At 36.8% G+C, this 14,178-nt stretch overlaps 1 protein-coding gene across 2 annotated transcripts; it reads left to right on the forward strand.

Moving 5' to 3' along the window:
* The first annotated feature begins 5,908 nt into the window (after nt 1–5,908).
* Nucleotides 5,909–11,397, forward strand: LOC143030606 (uncharacterized). 2 transcript variants are annotated; one of them, XM_076193770.1, is made up of 2 exons: nt 5,909–5,992; nt 8,573–11,397. In XM_076193770.1, the coding sequence occupies exon 2, from the start codon at nt 8,839–8,841 to the stop codon at nt 9,796–9,798; it is 960 nt and encodes a 319-aa protein (XP_076049885.1). In that variant the 5' UTR covers nt 5,909–5,992; nt 8,573–8,838; the 3' UTR covers nt 9,799–11,397. The 2 variants fall into 2 exon arrangements, with proteins under 2 accessions (XP_076049885.1, XP_076049886.1); XM_076193771.1 differs by lacking the exon at nt 5,909–5,992 and adding an exon at nt 6,029–6,137.
* The last annotated feature ends 2,781 nt before the right edge of the window (nt 11,398–14,178 follow it).

Genomic DNA, 14,178 nt, shown 5'->3' on the forward strand with positions numbered 1-14,178 from the left:
TGCATGTCAGGTACTTATTGGAGTATCTGCCCTCAACCCCAATCATCCAACCTTTTTGAACAAGGAAAAGCTATCAGGAATGGCTGCAAATTACGGGGTGGAGGACAAAGATCTATCCGTAGAGCTGCACCAACTAAGAAGGTTGATTGCCAGAAAGCAGGAGCAGGGAATGGAAGTGGACACACCTATGCAACTTGCCATCATGCTCCAACTGTACAAAGATGCATTCATAGATTTGTATAAGCTAGTGCGTATTAATGTTACTCTTCCAGTTAACTCAGCATCATGTGAAAGAAGCTTTTCGTGCCTAAAGCAACTGAAAACCTACTTGTGTAACAGTAGCGGTGACAAACGTACCAGTAATCTTGGAGTATTAAACATCAATTCCCAAAGAGCAAAGATGTTAGACAGGGATATGATTATTGATGCATTTGCTGCCAACCATAGGAATATGCGTATCATTTTAAAGTAGGTGGAATGATGTATTTCCTGAGATATATCATCGTGAGTTTCTCTTCTTTTTTTAACTTTATCTGTTTATGGTTGAAATCCATGAAATGTCAAAACATCAAGGATTTACTGGCTTTTTCATATGAAGGACACTGAATGAAGAAAACATGTATTTCTGTCTATTTTTCAAAACTATTCTTAAGGGACTGTAGGGCGCGAAAACACGAAAAATTCTGGAAAATCAACGAATTTTAGGTAAACATTTCAAAAGATTCTCTATGATGGTGGTAACACTTTAGCCAAATATTACAGCTCAATTCCGTTTCTTTTCTTATATATAAAATAAAATAGATAAATTTTTGGCAACCTCTGGCAACCCCATTGCATGAAAAAACATTCTGTATATTGAAATAAAGTCAAAATTTTGATACCCAGTTCTGTTTTGTTTACTATAATTAATATATATGGAGATATCTGGCAACTTGCCCAACACTAATCGTCAATCACCACAAGGATCTCAGTATATCTTCAAAGCTAAAGGAGAAAGGATGTCGCCCTGTCGCGTATCTGTTAGCCTACCAGTCATGCATGCGATCGTATTATCTTTTATTCTACCAACAGGTATTCAAAAGATTCTCTATGATGGCTGTAACACTTCGACCAAATATTACAGCTCAATTCCGTTTCTGTTCTTATATATAAAATGAAATAGATAAATTATTGGCGACATCTGGCAACCCCATTGCATGAAAAAACATTCTGTATATTGAAATTAAGTCAAATTTTCGATAGCCAGTTCAGTTTTGTTTAAAGTTTTAAACGGAAACGTAAAAAAATAGACAATGTCACGAGTGAGTACGCGGCCGGAGGATTTTAAATGCCGGTGCGCTCCTTTAAACTTTAAATGCCTCTCCTGAAAAGTTTATGTTTTTTATATTTAAATAGCCATATCTCTGTTTCTTTTTGTCCGATTTCATTCATTCTTTCGAATTTGTAAAGAGAAAGAGTAATTCTTTAATTTGATCAGGAAAAAACAAAGGAAACTGTAACTTAATTTTTTTGTTTAATTTATCATAGCAGATTTTCACTGAAGTTTCTACTATTCAAAATAAAAAAAATCATAAAAAAGAATAAAAGAGAGTAGGAAAAAATCTAACTCAATGAAGTTGTTTCCAAGACTCTAATCTTTCATTTCCTACATAGTAGGCTGATTACCTATGCCTGTGGATACTTCAATGATTACAGATACTATCATAAAAAAAGAAAGAAAAAAATTAACTACACGTAATATATACATGTTACTAAAACAATTTAGTATGCAATAATACTCTTTCCGATAGAGTAAGTATACATAAGTTCACCAAAGAAATTGAACAACTTTTATGACACGTTCACCTATAAGCACTTCCCACAGTCCCTTAAGGAACAACTTACAATTAAGTTTACCAAAAGGATTACATTTTTGTTATCGAAATATGTAAATAGTTTCTAGGGAAGTGCTTATGTTTCAAGTGTTTGTTCAGCTATATATGAATTACATTTTCATTCATATAAATGTTCTACAAACCGTAAAACCTTTTTGTTTTAGTTTTTAATTAAATTTTTGTTTATTCGACAATTGAAGAAATATAGCCTACTTCAAGTAATGTTTCATGAAGCAATTTACACAGACGTATATGCTACATGGGTTATAAGGGTGATTAGATGCCAGGGCCCACAATACTATATAAGAAGCTTTTGAATTTCCACATTGGCCCTGAATTTCCTATGGCATGTACTGCATGATGAATTGGTCACTGTAGAAATATACTTGCATTACAGCAAGGAATTGTTCTGCGAAAGGTTGTCCGCGGTTAACTGGTTTTCAGTCGTCAATTGTCCAGATGTTGATCAAGCTTGGAATAATTTTAAAGCACTGTTCTTGGGGGTTTTAGACAATTTAGCTCCAGTAAAATCAATCAGAATAAAACAACGTTCCGAGCCGTGGTTTTCTGGTGACATTTTGAAAATGATCAACAGGAGAGATAAGGCTTTAAAGGAGTATAAGAAAACAAAAGATCAATCTGTTTTCGCTATGTATAAGAAGTTACGGAACGAGGTTCAGGTTATGGTACAGAGAGCTAAGGTAGGATATTACAAAGATTCTCTCCAAACCAACAAAAACAATCCCAAAAAACTATGGCAAACAATCAAACAGTTAGGTTCTTCCAAAAATCTAAAATCCAAAAGTAGTAACATTGGTCTTAATGTTAATGGGATCGTTACTTTCGACAAAGTAGCGGTGGCTCAAAAATTTAACTCCTTTTTCACCACCATTGCTACCACCCTCGTAAATAATTTACCAGTACCTTCAGGTCATTTTGGTCAAGAACACATTAATAATTATTATTGGAATCAGGGTGTATCCTATGATACCTTTGCTCTGTCTACGGTTGCTAATGTAGATGTGTATAAAATGTTGAAGACTGTTAACAGGTCTAAGGCTACCGGACTAGATAATATTCCAGCCAGATTTGTGAATGACTCAGCTGAGCAGATTACTCCCTGTATCACTCACATAATCAATACTTCGATTCAACAGGGCAAAGTTCCCAAAGATTTTAAATTAGCAAAAGTTACTCCTTTGTACAAGAAGGGCAGCAAAACAGATTCCGGTAACTATAGGCCAGTCTCAGTGCTCGGTATTATATCGAAGGTCTTGGAAAGAGTTGTTTATAACCAGGTTTATGAATACATTCAAAGCAATAACTTGTTCTATGATTTACAGTCAGGCTTTCGAAAATCATATTCTACTGATGCATGTTTGATCAATTTGACTGATTACATCAAAGGTGAAATTGACAGAGGTAATTACTGTGGAATGGTTATGCTAGATCTCCAGAAAGCCTTTGATACTGTAAATCATGATATTCTATTATTCAAACTACAAGCGTTAGGCTTCAAATCGGATGTTGTTAATTGGATGAGGTCTTATCTAACAGGTCGACAACAGATTGTGAATGTAAATGGTTCAACATCAAAAGCAGCAAAAATAACATGTGGTGTCCCACAGGGTAGCATTTTAGGTCCGCTGTTGTTTCTTTTGTATGTGAATGACATGAAAGCTGCTGTGAACTGTAAACTGCTGTTGTATGCCGATGATTCAGCCTTACTAGTTTCTGGCAAAGATGTAAATAGGATTGAGACGTTACTCAGTGAAGAGTTATTGAATGTCAGCAACTGGTTGTTGGATAACAAATTGTCTCTACATCTAGGTAAAACAGAATCCATTCTCTTTGGCTCCAATCAAAAACTCAAAAATGCTCCCAACTTCAATATCCAATGTAATGATACTAGTATTCAACCTAGGTCTGTTGTCAAATATCTTGGAACAGAAATTGATCAAAATGTGTCGGGAGAAGTTATGGCACAAAAAATAATTAAAAGGGTCAGCTCCAGAACAAAATTTTTGGCAAGAATACAAAAATACCTAGATGTAGAGACAATGAAGTTACTAGCCTCGGCCCTGGTTCAGTGTCATATTGACTATGCTTGTTCTTCCTGGTATAGCAACCTATCTAAAAAATCTAAGAATAATCTTCAAATATGTCAAAACAAACTAATCAGGACCGTTTTAAAAATTCATCCACGTACTCATCTAGATTATACACATTTTAAACTGTTAAATTGGTTACCTGTTGAGAAACGTGTTGCTCAGTTAAAGCTTAATCATGTTCACCAAATTGTGAACGACTCTTGTCCCAGTTATTTGTCAGATACGTTTACACTTGTCAGAAATGCTCGTACCCTGAGAACTCGTTCTAGTAGGTCATCTGTCATTGTACCTAGGTTTAATAGTTCGTTAGGGAAAAGTACTTTCAAATACACTGGTGCTATTGCTTGGAACTCTTTACCGACCAACATTCAATCAATTGTATCTAAAAGTAGTTTTAAAAAATCAGTTAAATGTTATCTTTTAGACACTGTTCTCTCTGAAGAAAATAGTTTATATGTTTAATTTACACTTCTTATAATCCTAATTTACACTTCGTATAACCTTGCTTTTCTATGATAATCCTTTCCTAATTGTAATATGAGGACCACAGTGGAAATAAGTCTTTTGACTTTCTGTGCCATCCTCGGATGTACAATTATATATACTGTGTATAATAATGAGTCTTGTATGTATTGTACTTATTGTATGTATGATTGTATCCGAATAAAATTCAATTCAATTCAATTCACACTTGATTTTTCTTCCTCACCCAATTACACAATTTGATGATTGACAGACAATAATACCCCATTCATAGACATTTAATCCAGCTCAAGAAACCCTAGTCACAGCATGCAGACCATGTAGAGGGGGGTTTGATTACAATCCTGTCCAAAGTACCGTGTAATTTTTTGCAACCTAAGTGGAATAGCAGCTCGGTGAAGTGATAGTAATAGACCTCCAGCAGTGGGTTTGGAAACTCGCTATACCTCACTCGAACAATAGATAAGTGAGGTTAGAAAGTCAATTTTTTTTACCGGGATCAAAACAGCATGGTATGCCTCCCATGTTCAGATGTTCGTGAATGATCATCATCTGAGATTATTTTCTGAGACCCCCCACCTCGTCAACATGCCCCTGAACCCCACCAAGGATCCTAGGCCGGCCCCTCTGACCCCATGGCGGACCTTGGACCATGCCTTTCGGATTGCTGCTAACGCGGAAATTATAGTACTAAAAGCCAACCCAAAAATTTGCTCAGCCGCCCCCCCCCCCTAGCCTCCCCAACTAAAAATTCGTGGCACCGCCGCTGTGGAACAACAATCTCATTTTTCATTCCCTTTAACATTCTTGGATGCCAACCGTCAGACCCTGGTGTTTTATTAATTTTGAGTTTCTCTATTCACCTTTTATTTATCTTTTTATTTACCGTAGTGAGTAAGTTTACCCTACCCTTCTTCTCTTGCATCATCTTCGTTTCTTCTTCTTGTACACCTGTAAGAGCTTGAAAAGACTTTCTGCATTCAAGCAGGCCTGGTGAGGGCTTTTTACCATCTCTCTGTGTTTTGTTTGTCACCGTTTCCCACCCAGGTTTCAAACATGGTTTGCCGTCTGTGTTTTGGGCCTTGGAGTGAAGAACTCGATTCTCCTCGCTGAGGCCCTCTACAGCCCTCTCTAGAGCATCAGTTCTACTATGTACTTTTGTTTGTGAAGTAAGTTAATTTAGTTTGCATACAGAATGTTGTTCTATCAGGGTTAAAAATTTATATTAATTTATTTTATTCTGTATTTATAATGTATGAATATATGTATAAAAAATAGTCTCCATTACATTATATTTGACAAATGAACACTGGAGTATAATTTGCATATTTTATACAACTTTTTACATTCAGACTCCTCAATAAACATATTTAAATTAAGTTAAAGGAAATGTCGTCAATATAATAAATCTTTGTTTACATTCTTCCAAATGTCTCAGTTCACTCGTCAATCCTGTACATGTATTTATTCTGTGGTAGAGGCTATTTCATCAACTGTTCATTGCGTGATGTTGCCTGGCTTGATGTGAGTTCCACATGACCACTGCTTATTTAGTAATTGGTAGGCAGAATGTAGTCTTGTCAAAGCGTTTATTTATTGTTTACATTCGTGCAATAGGTATGCAATGACCATATATTAAAAGCCACAAATTTGGTGATACATTCCTTAGGTAACTATATTCTCGGCAAATTCTTTTTAATGCAAAGTTTACGGGTTACAGGAGTATTATCAATTATTTGGGACTGGAATGCTTCAGATAATGCAGTAGAATGTCTTTCAAAAGAAACTGTTGCTTAAGAAATATTAATAATCAATTTACTTTATATCAGAAGGTTCCAGAAATAGCATAATTCTTCATAAAGTAACCAAAAAGTAGGCCTATGACTATGTTGTCCTTGTGATTTATGAGTAAGATTACCATGGGCACAATTAAGTTTTCACAAAAAATTAAATACAATAAACTTCAATTGACTGATTAACCAAAACTAACCTAGCTACTCTTACCATGCTCCTTGTTTTAGTTGATGGAATTGAAGGGATGGATGGGCAAGTGTCATCTAACCTAGCTGTAGGTAAGGATAGGCATGGTTTGACTGACTAGATTATATTCTGATAGATAAACCTCTTATGAATTTGATTATATTTTTCTGGTGCTGTTTCTGCCAACATTGCCTTGTTCACTCATCAATACTGTGTGTGTAGGGGGGGGTTGGAAGTGTTTTCTGTCAAAGGGAAGCCAATAAAGGAATCACACATTGACTTTTGACATCCTTGATTATTGGATGGGTGTAGGCCTCTGCCAAAAAATACTAATATTTTATATTTCCAGTTATCAGTTATCTGTGATGCTCTGATTTTTTTCCATGTGGCTTCGTTTCCTTTGTAATGCTTATTGATCCACTCCTGTGCCTTATTATTTTCATGTTAATTTTCACTTTACCAGTTACCTGAAGAATTAAATTATATGTTGACTTATGGGGCACAAATATTTAAGCAAAATATTTATAACTCATTTGAAGTGGCTGTTTACTCTGAATAACTGTAACTCAACAAGCTACCCTGACAGTGTCTTGTTTTAGTATTTGATGGAAGTGGGGTCTCACTAATTGCCGACCAAATCGACCATAAGCCGACCAAACCCAATTTTTTTTCCTCAAATGCACAATCTTCTACAAAAAATTAGCATATAGTCGCATTATTTGGCCTATTTTCTTTAAAATGTATTATTTTCATGTAATTTGATCAAAGAGAATTTGTTTTAGCCTCCGCAAAATGACCAACCACAGCTACGAATACTGTAACAAATTAGCATATGGTTGCATTATTTGAACTATTTTCTTTAAAATGTGTGATTTTCATGTAATTTGACCAAAGAAAAGCTACGCTTTTATCCTCTGCAAAATTACCAACCAAATCTACGAATACCGTCCAGCCCGCCATCTATGATTACTGGTTGTATGGATCAAACTTCACTCTATTAAGTTTCTTACTATTGTGTTATTAGTGTAATAGACTGTATATAGTTGAATTATTAGAATGTGTGATTTTCATGTAATTTGATCAAAGAGAAGTTACGGTAATTTTGCAGAGGATAAAAACATAACTTCTCTTTGATCATATTACATGGAAATCACACATTTTAAAGAAAATAGGTCAAATAATGCAACCATATGCTAATCTTTTATCTAAATCATGCTCTCAGCAAAAATCGTCATTGTTCAGGTGTGGTCGGTTATTAGTGAGTCGGACGGTATTCGTAGCTATGGCCGGTAATTTTGCAGAAGACAAAAACGTAACTTCTCTTTAATCAAATTAGATGGAAATTGCACATTCTAAAGAAAATAGGTCAAATAATACAACCATATGCTAATTTTTATATAAGATTGTGCATTTGAGCAAAAACTCATTGTTTCGGTTTGGTCGGCGATTCGTGAGACCGTGGAAAGTGGGGGAGGGGGTGAATCTAACCTATCCTAAGTGTAAGTAGTGACATCTTAGGATACACTTACTAGAAGTAATTTACTTCTCCCACAAGGATGTTAAAAACCTACATTTTATTTATTTGTAGGCTTCTAGTGGTATTTCTGTGAAATGTTTTCCTGCCAACCTTGAGGTTAGGTAAGGAATCTCCAAAAAATCGAAAACAAGTCATCGGCTGTAGAAATAAATATCAGATTCCCATGACTCTATCAATCAGTAATTTACAACATCCTTGATTGGTGTGTATGTCTGGTCCTCCATGAAAATTTGATAAAGATTTCTTATTACTGACTATGCTATTCTGTCTTACATCATACACCGATCTCTTTTTCTTGTGTCCTCTGTATCTTCGCAATATTTATTCAGCCACTCATTTTCCTTTTTATTTCCTGATTCAGTTTTACTGTCACAGTCTCTTTTATTTATTGTTTCTCATTTTCTGCACAACCCCATAGTTTTTAGTATTTGTTGAACCTTCTGTTTCTTTCGTCTTTCATTAAGCTGCTTCTTTAATATGAGTTGTTTGTTCTCTTCCTCTACAGTATTTTGGTTAATGCCCCATTGTATACACTTGTGTTACTCTCAAAAAGTTAGATGTCAAACTTATTGTATATTTTCTTTCAGGTTGAAGGGTAAATATAAATATTTCCTTGGAAGAGGTATCAGAAGATTCTGTATATTCCTCACATAATAAAGAGAATCCTGTGTGGCATCTGCAGTGCTCAAATCTTGCAAGTCATCTTAAGTATCATGCGATGACCCGTACTTGAGAGATGCCTTTCAAAAGTGACCTGTGTGATGCAGCTTTCTCAGGAAAGAGTGCTCTGGAATGACAGGTGAGGACTCACACTGGAGAGAAGGCTGTAAAGTTAGAATTCTCTCAAACACACATGATGACCCACACTGGAGAGAAGCCTTTCAAGTGTGTCCTGTGTGCTGCAGCTTTCTCAGAAAAGTGTGCTCTCAAATATCACAAGATGACCCACTCTGGAGAGAAGCCGTTCAAGTGTGACCTGTGCAATGCAGGTTTTTCAGGAAAGAATACTCTGAAATATCACGTGATGACCCACACTGGAGAGAAGCCTTTCAAGTGTGACCTGTGCATTGCAGCTTTCTCAAGAATGGATGCTCTCAAATATCACATGAGGACTCACACAGGAGAGAAGCCTTTCAAGTGTGACCTGTGCCATGCAGCTTTTGCAGGAAAGACTGCTCACAAATATCACATGATGATGCACACTGGAGAGAAGCCTTTTCATTGTGAAATGTGTGATAAATCATTCTTACACAAGAATAATCTCAACCAACATGTGGTGACCCACACTGGAGAGAAGCCTTTCCAATGTGACTTGTGTGATTCATATTTCTCACGTAAGACTTCTCTCAAACGACACATGATGAGCCACACTGGAGAGAAACCCTTCAAGTGTGACCTGTGTGATGCAGCTTTTTCAAGAAAGAATGCTCTCAGATATCACAAAAGGACCCACACTGGAGAGAAGCCTTTCAAGTGTGACCTGTGCCATGCATCTTACTCAGAAAAGAGTGCTCTCAAATATCATGTGATGACCCACACTGGAGAGAAGCCTTTCAAGTGTGGCCTGTGCGATGCAGCTTTCTCAGGAATGACTGGTTTCAAACAACACATGATGACCCACACAGGAGAGAAGCCATTTGAGTGTGACCTGTGTGATGCAGCTTTCTCACAGAAGCAATCTCTCAAACAGCATGTTTTGACTCACACTGGAGAGAAGCCTTTCAAGTGTGACCTTTGCGATGCAGCTTTCTCAAGAAAGAATCGTCTTAATCGACACATGGCGACCCACAATGGAGAGGCAATTCAAGTGTGACCTGTGTGATACACCTTTTTCATGAGAAAAAGTAATCTAAGATGTCATGTGGTGAACCATAGGGGAAAGAAGCCTTTTCAGCCTTTTCATGAAGGACTTGTTTCAAATGTCACATAGTCATTCACACTTCCTCACGAAAGGTTGATCTCAAGTATTGCATTATGACCTATGCTGGTGAGAGGCCCCTCCAGTGTGAATTGAGTGATTTAACTTTTCCATGTGATTGTATGTTCAGCTATTAAGTATTGACCCACTGTTATAGACCTGTTTGACTGATTCATCACACAAATACTGTCAGTTGTAAATTTTGGTTGACTCTTGGTTGTGCAGTTCAGTGACCTTTGATTGGCCTATTGTGTAATTGCATTTTTGCTTGTTTGTAATTAAAATCTTGAGTGTTCCATTAAGTGCACGAATGTTTATGTAATTATGGAAAGCCATCGAGAATGTTAGAGAGTGACATGAATGGTGGCTATAGATACCTGCATATCATGATGGATACAGTTCTGTTTACTTTAGCATTGTGGAAGGTTGTCTGGAGTATACAGCATTGTTACTTGTAATTTGTTACTGTAAATATAACTATGTGAATATATTCAACAGTGTTTATTGAATCACTGGAAATACAACACCCACAGTTTAATGGAGTCTTTCTAATTGTGATATAAGATGGCATATGATGAGTTGCTCATTGTTGTTGAAGAATAAATCCATGATGTTAGATGAGTGGTATGTTTTTATTATCTGAGCCAAGAAAAATTTGTACTTTCTAGTAGTAGTTTTGATTGCATTTGTTCATCTTAAGTGTCTCCTGAGAGAGAATTTTCTGGTCAAATAATTTCTGAAATATATTACACCTCAATTTCTAGTGCATTTGTCCACGATGTATGAAATGTAGTTGTCAATTGATTTTTCAGCATGTAATACATCCTTCTTTGAGTCTTTGGGCAACGTGCATTGAAGGTTCCTCAATGGTGAGCTTTTTTGGGAAAGACTTTACCATACTTATTGTTATGTATTATTGTTATTATTTTTATTTATATTTGTTATTATCATAATTATTATTATTTATGTACTATTTTATTCATGTAATGTATGGAAAAAGTTGGACTTAGGAACCATGATGAAAAAAGTAAAAAGCACTGGATTCAGAAACAGGTAATTTAATCCTGACATTTCAAACCCCCTCTGGGGTTCATCCTCAGGGGTTACAATGGAGAGGCAGTTGATTCTCCTGTATATACAAAAAAGCAATGCATATGGTACACTTGGCGGTCCAATGTTATCATGGACAAAGAAGACTACGAGACAAAGTCCACCACTCTACTCCATGACAGAAATACCTGTGAGATTTTTTTCTTTAGATCTGTCACTGAAGCTGTAGAAAAAAGTTGAAGGGGAATTGAAAAAACTAAAAGTAAATCAATTATGGAAAAGGGGTGGAACAAGACGAGGCCAGGGGATTCCATCATTCCCTAGTTTTATGGGTTGCCTTCAGTGGGTCCCCCATACAACTTAGTATTGATGATGACCAAATAAGTCAAGCCAGTGGTGGTGAACTTGTTGCAGATGTTGAAGAACTCAAATAAGTTCCTGGAGGAAATTTGAGGCATCAGTGTGAAGGAGGATGATGTGATGGTTTCGTTTGACGTAAGATATGTGTTTACATTGTTACCACAAAACCTGGTGTAGTGATCCATCCTGCTTGTGCTGAAGAGGATGTGGGGCTTCCTGGAAAACGAGAAACTATCACCAGAGGAACTGATGGGGTTGGTAAGTTGGTGCCTGGATTCTACCTTCTTCAGGTTCAGAGACATTGTTTACCATCAGAGAGTTGGGACTCCCATGATTTCATCTGTATCAGTAATACTAGCTGAAATCACCATGCAGTGCCTCGAGGAGGAGATCCTATTAGCAGTGCCAACATCCTTGAAGCTCTAGGTACGATATGTAGACAACGTATTTGCAGTCCTGAAGGAAGGAGATGTTGACAGTTTGCTCTTGCATCTCCGTTCTAAGAACGAGACTATCCAATTTGGGATGGAGGAGGAGGTGGAAGGGAAATTGCTGTTCCTGGTTGTACTGGTTATACATAAAAGAAACTCATCCACTAGTGTTTACAGGAAGTCAATGCACACCGACCAATTGTTGGGTTATGAGAACAACCACCCAGCATGTCACAAAAGGAATGTGGTGAAGATGTTGTGGAGCAGGGCAGAGAGAGTGTGTTGATTGGCTCACTAAAAGAAGAGAACAGGCTGAGAAAGGTATTCCAGGCCAATGGGTACCCAATTCAACTGGTGAAGAGGTGGATGGCACCACAAAGGGAAAATGACTGAAGTGTGATAACACAGACAACAAGGGTGATGATCCCTTATGTGAAGGGAGTTTCTGAGATTATGGCAAAACTGCTTTGGAGATGTGGGGTCAATGTGGCACATAAACCAAGCAACACCTTGCACATTGCTCTCATGAAGGTCAAAGATGGAGAGTGCAAGGAGGGCCAAGCAGGGGTAGTCTATGCGGTGAAGTGTATGGACTGCAACACGCACTACATTGGAGAGACAGGGGAAAAGCTGGCCATGAGACTGCAAGAACACTGCAGAGCAGTGAACAGGAGGGAACACAGTTCGGCGATATTCAAACATGACTTTGGCAGGGTGCAGAGGTTTTGTACAAAAGCAACAAGTTAGCAGGCTGTTTTTGGATGTGTGGGCTAGTGACAAAAACATAAACGGATCCACCACATTTAACCCTATGTTCAGAGGGGTAAGGGAAAGGATGAGCAGGAGAGACACCCGACAGCAGGCGAGAACCCAGGAAAGGTTATGACCAGGAACGGACGGGAGGGGGACTTTTCATCCACACCCACGCCAGGACAAAAGAAAAGCAGCCTGTGAGGTGACCTTGCCAAGTGTACCACGTATTTCATTTTTGTATATAAAGGACGCGCGCAGACACACGCACACACACATATATCTATCTATATATATATATATATATATATATATATATGAAGTCTTGAAATAGGTCTAAAATTTTTGTGATTTTCCTTTGGTGTTTTGCCTCTTTTTATGAATGTGGTTTTCTCTCTGTTTTTTTAATGAGGCATGGTTTTTGAGTGCTCATGACTGCCCCCCCCCCTTTTTATTTTTTAAGGAGGCATATCCTCCATCTTTGGCTGCCTTAGGTTAGTTATAGGATAAAATATGTTGGTTATGGTAGACTGAATAACATGATGGGGTGGTTTTTTTTTACATAAGTGTTCTGGCCATTGTTTGTCTGGTGATTGGACCTGGTCAGCATGTGTAGGTTAATCTATTTTTCTCATGATATGACACATTTTTACTCTCCTCATCCGTTTTACCTAAATCAGCTTTTGATGCTTTTTGTTTTCAATAGTGTTATGATGGTGTTTCATAGCAAGACAGGTACTTGTCAAATTTGACAAAATGTTGGTTCTTTTTTATAATATATTCTTGAATATGTATAAGGCCCTCATGCCCTAAAATATTCAGTAAAATATATATATTTTTATTATCACAAAAAGAAAGCTAAAACTTTAGTGTAGAATTTTTTTCTACACAGTAAAACGTATCTTCTGGTGTACAATATTTTATAAGGAACATGATTATCAATAAAAATAATATATTTTTATATTCCAATTATTATTTGATAGTTATATAATTTTTAAACAACAATTTCATTTTTTAAATGGTTTGAACAGCCAGCTGATATGCAGAAAAAAATCCCTCGCGCAGTTGCCACATGCCGCCCTTTCTCTACGTTTTGGTACAAAATTCTACGAAACTGCAGCCCTGGCTTCATTGACAGACGAATTTAAAACCGGCGCTAGTTGTGTTTACTTAAGTGGGAAGGGAGAATTGTACTACGAGTGACCAAAATGCAATAGTCTTTTTTTTTTCTTGTTATAATTTATTTTAAAAAATGGGAGAAAATAACGGCGATTTAAGTAATAAAGAACCAACGAAGAGATGCCTGGATGTAAGAGTGGAATCACCACTGGGTGTAATCCCCAAAAGAACATGCCTAAATGAAACCCCGAAGACGTACAGGTATGAAAAAAAATATATATTTTCCAGTTTTGACAGAGGGCGGAATTATGAATGGATGGATAGAAATAGAGAGCCCAGGTATAAGAATATGGTGAGAAATGGAGAGATAAACGATTTATTGGATGAAATAATTGAACTCAGAAGTGAGCATAGGGCGATGTAGAAAGAGATAGACCTGCTATGAAAGGCAAATGAAAAAAACAACAGGGAGCTAGATGATTTGAAAAAGGGAGAAAATGAAAGATTGAAAAATAAAGATATAAATAAAAATGAGGCATTAAAGTAAATGAAAAGAAACGAAGGA

Source organism: Oratosquilla oratoria, chromosome 12 (assembly GCF_046742065.1).
Source record: "Oratosquilla oratoria isolate Oo_2021 chromosome 12, ASM4674206v1, whole genome shotgun sequence".
NCBI lineage: Eukaryota > Metazoa > Arthropoda > Malacostraca > Stomatopoda > Squillidae > Oratosquilla > Oratosquilla oratoria.

Bases quoted from the DNA above. Each gene is read 5' to 3' on its own strand.
- LOC143030606 (XM_076193770.1), top strand. From the start codon at position 8,839: ATGATGACCCACACTGGAGAGAAGCCTTTCAAGTGTGTCCTGTGTGCT.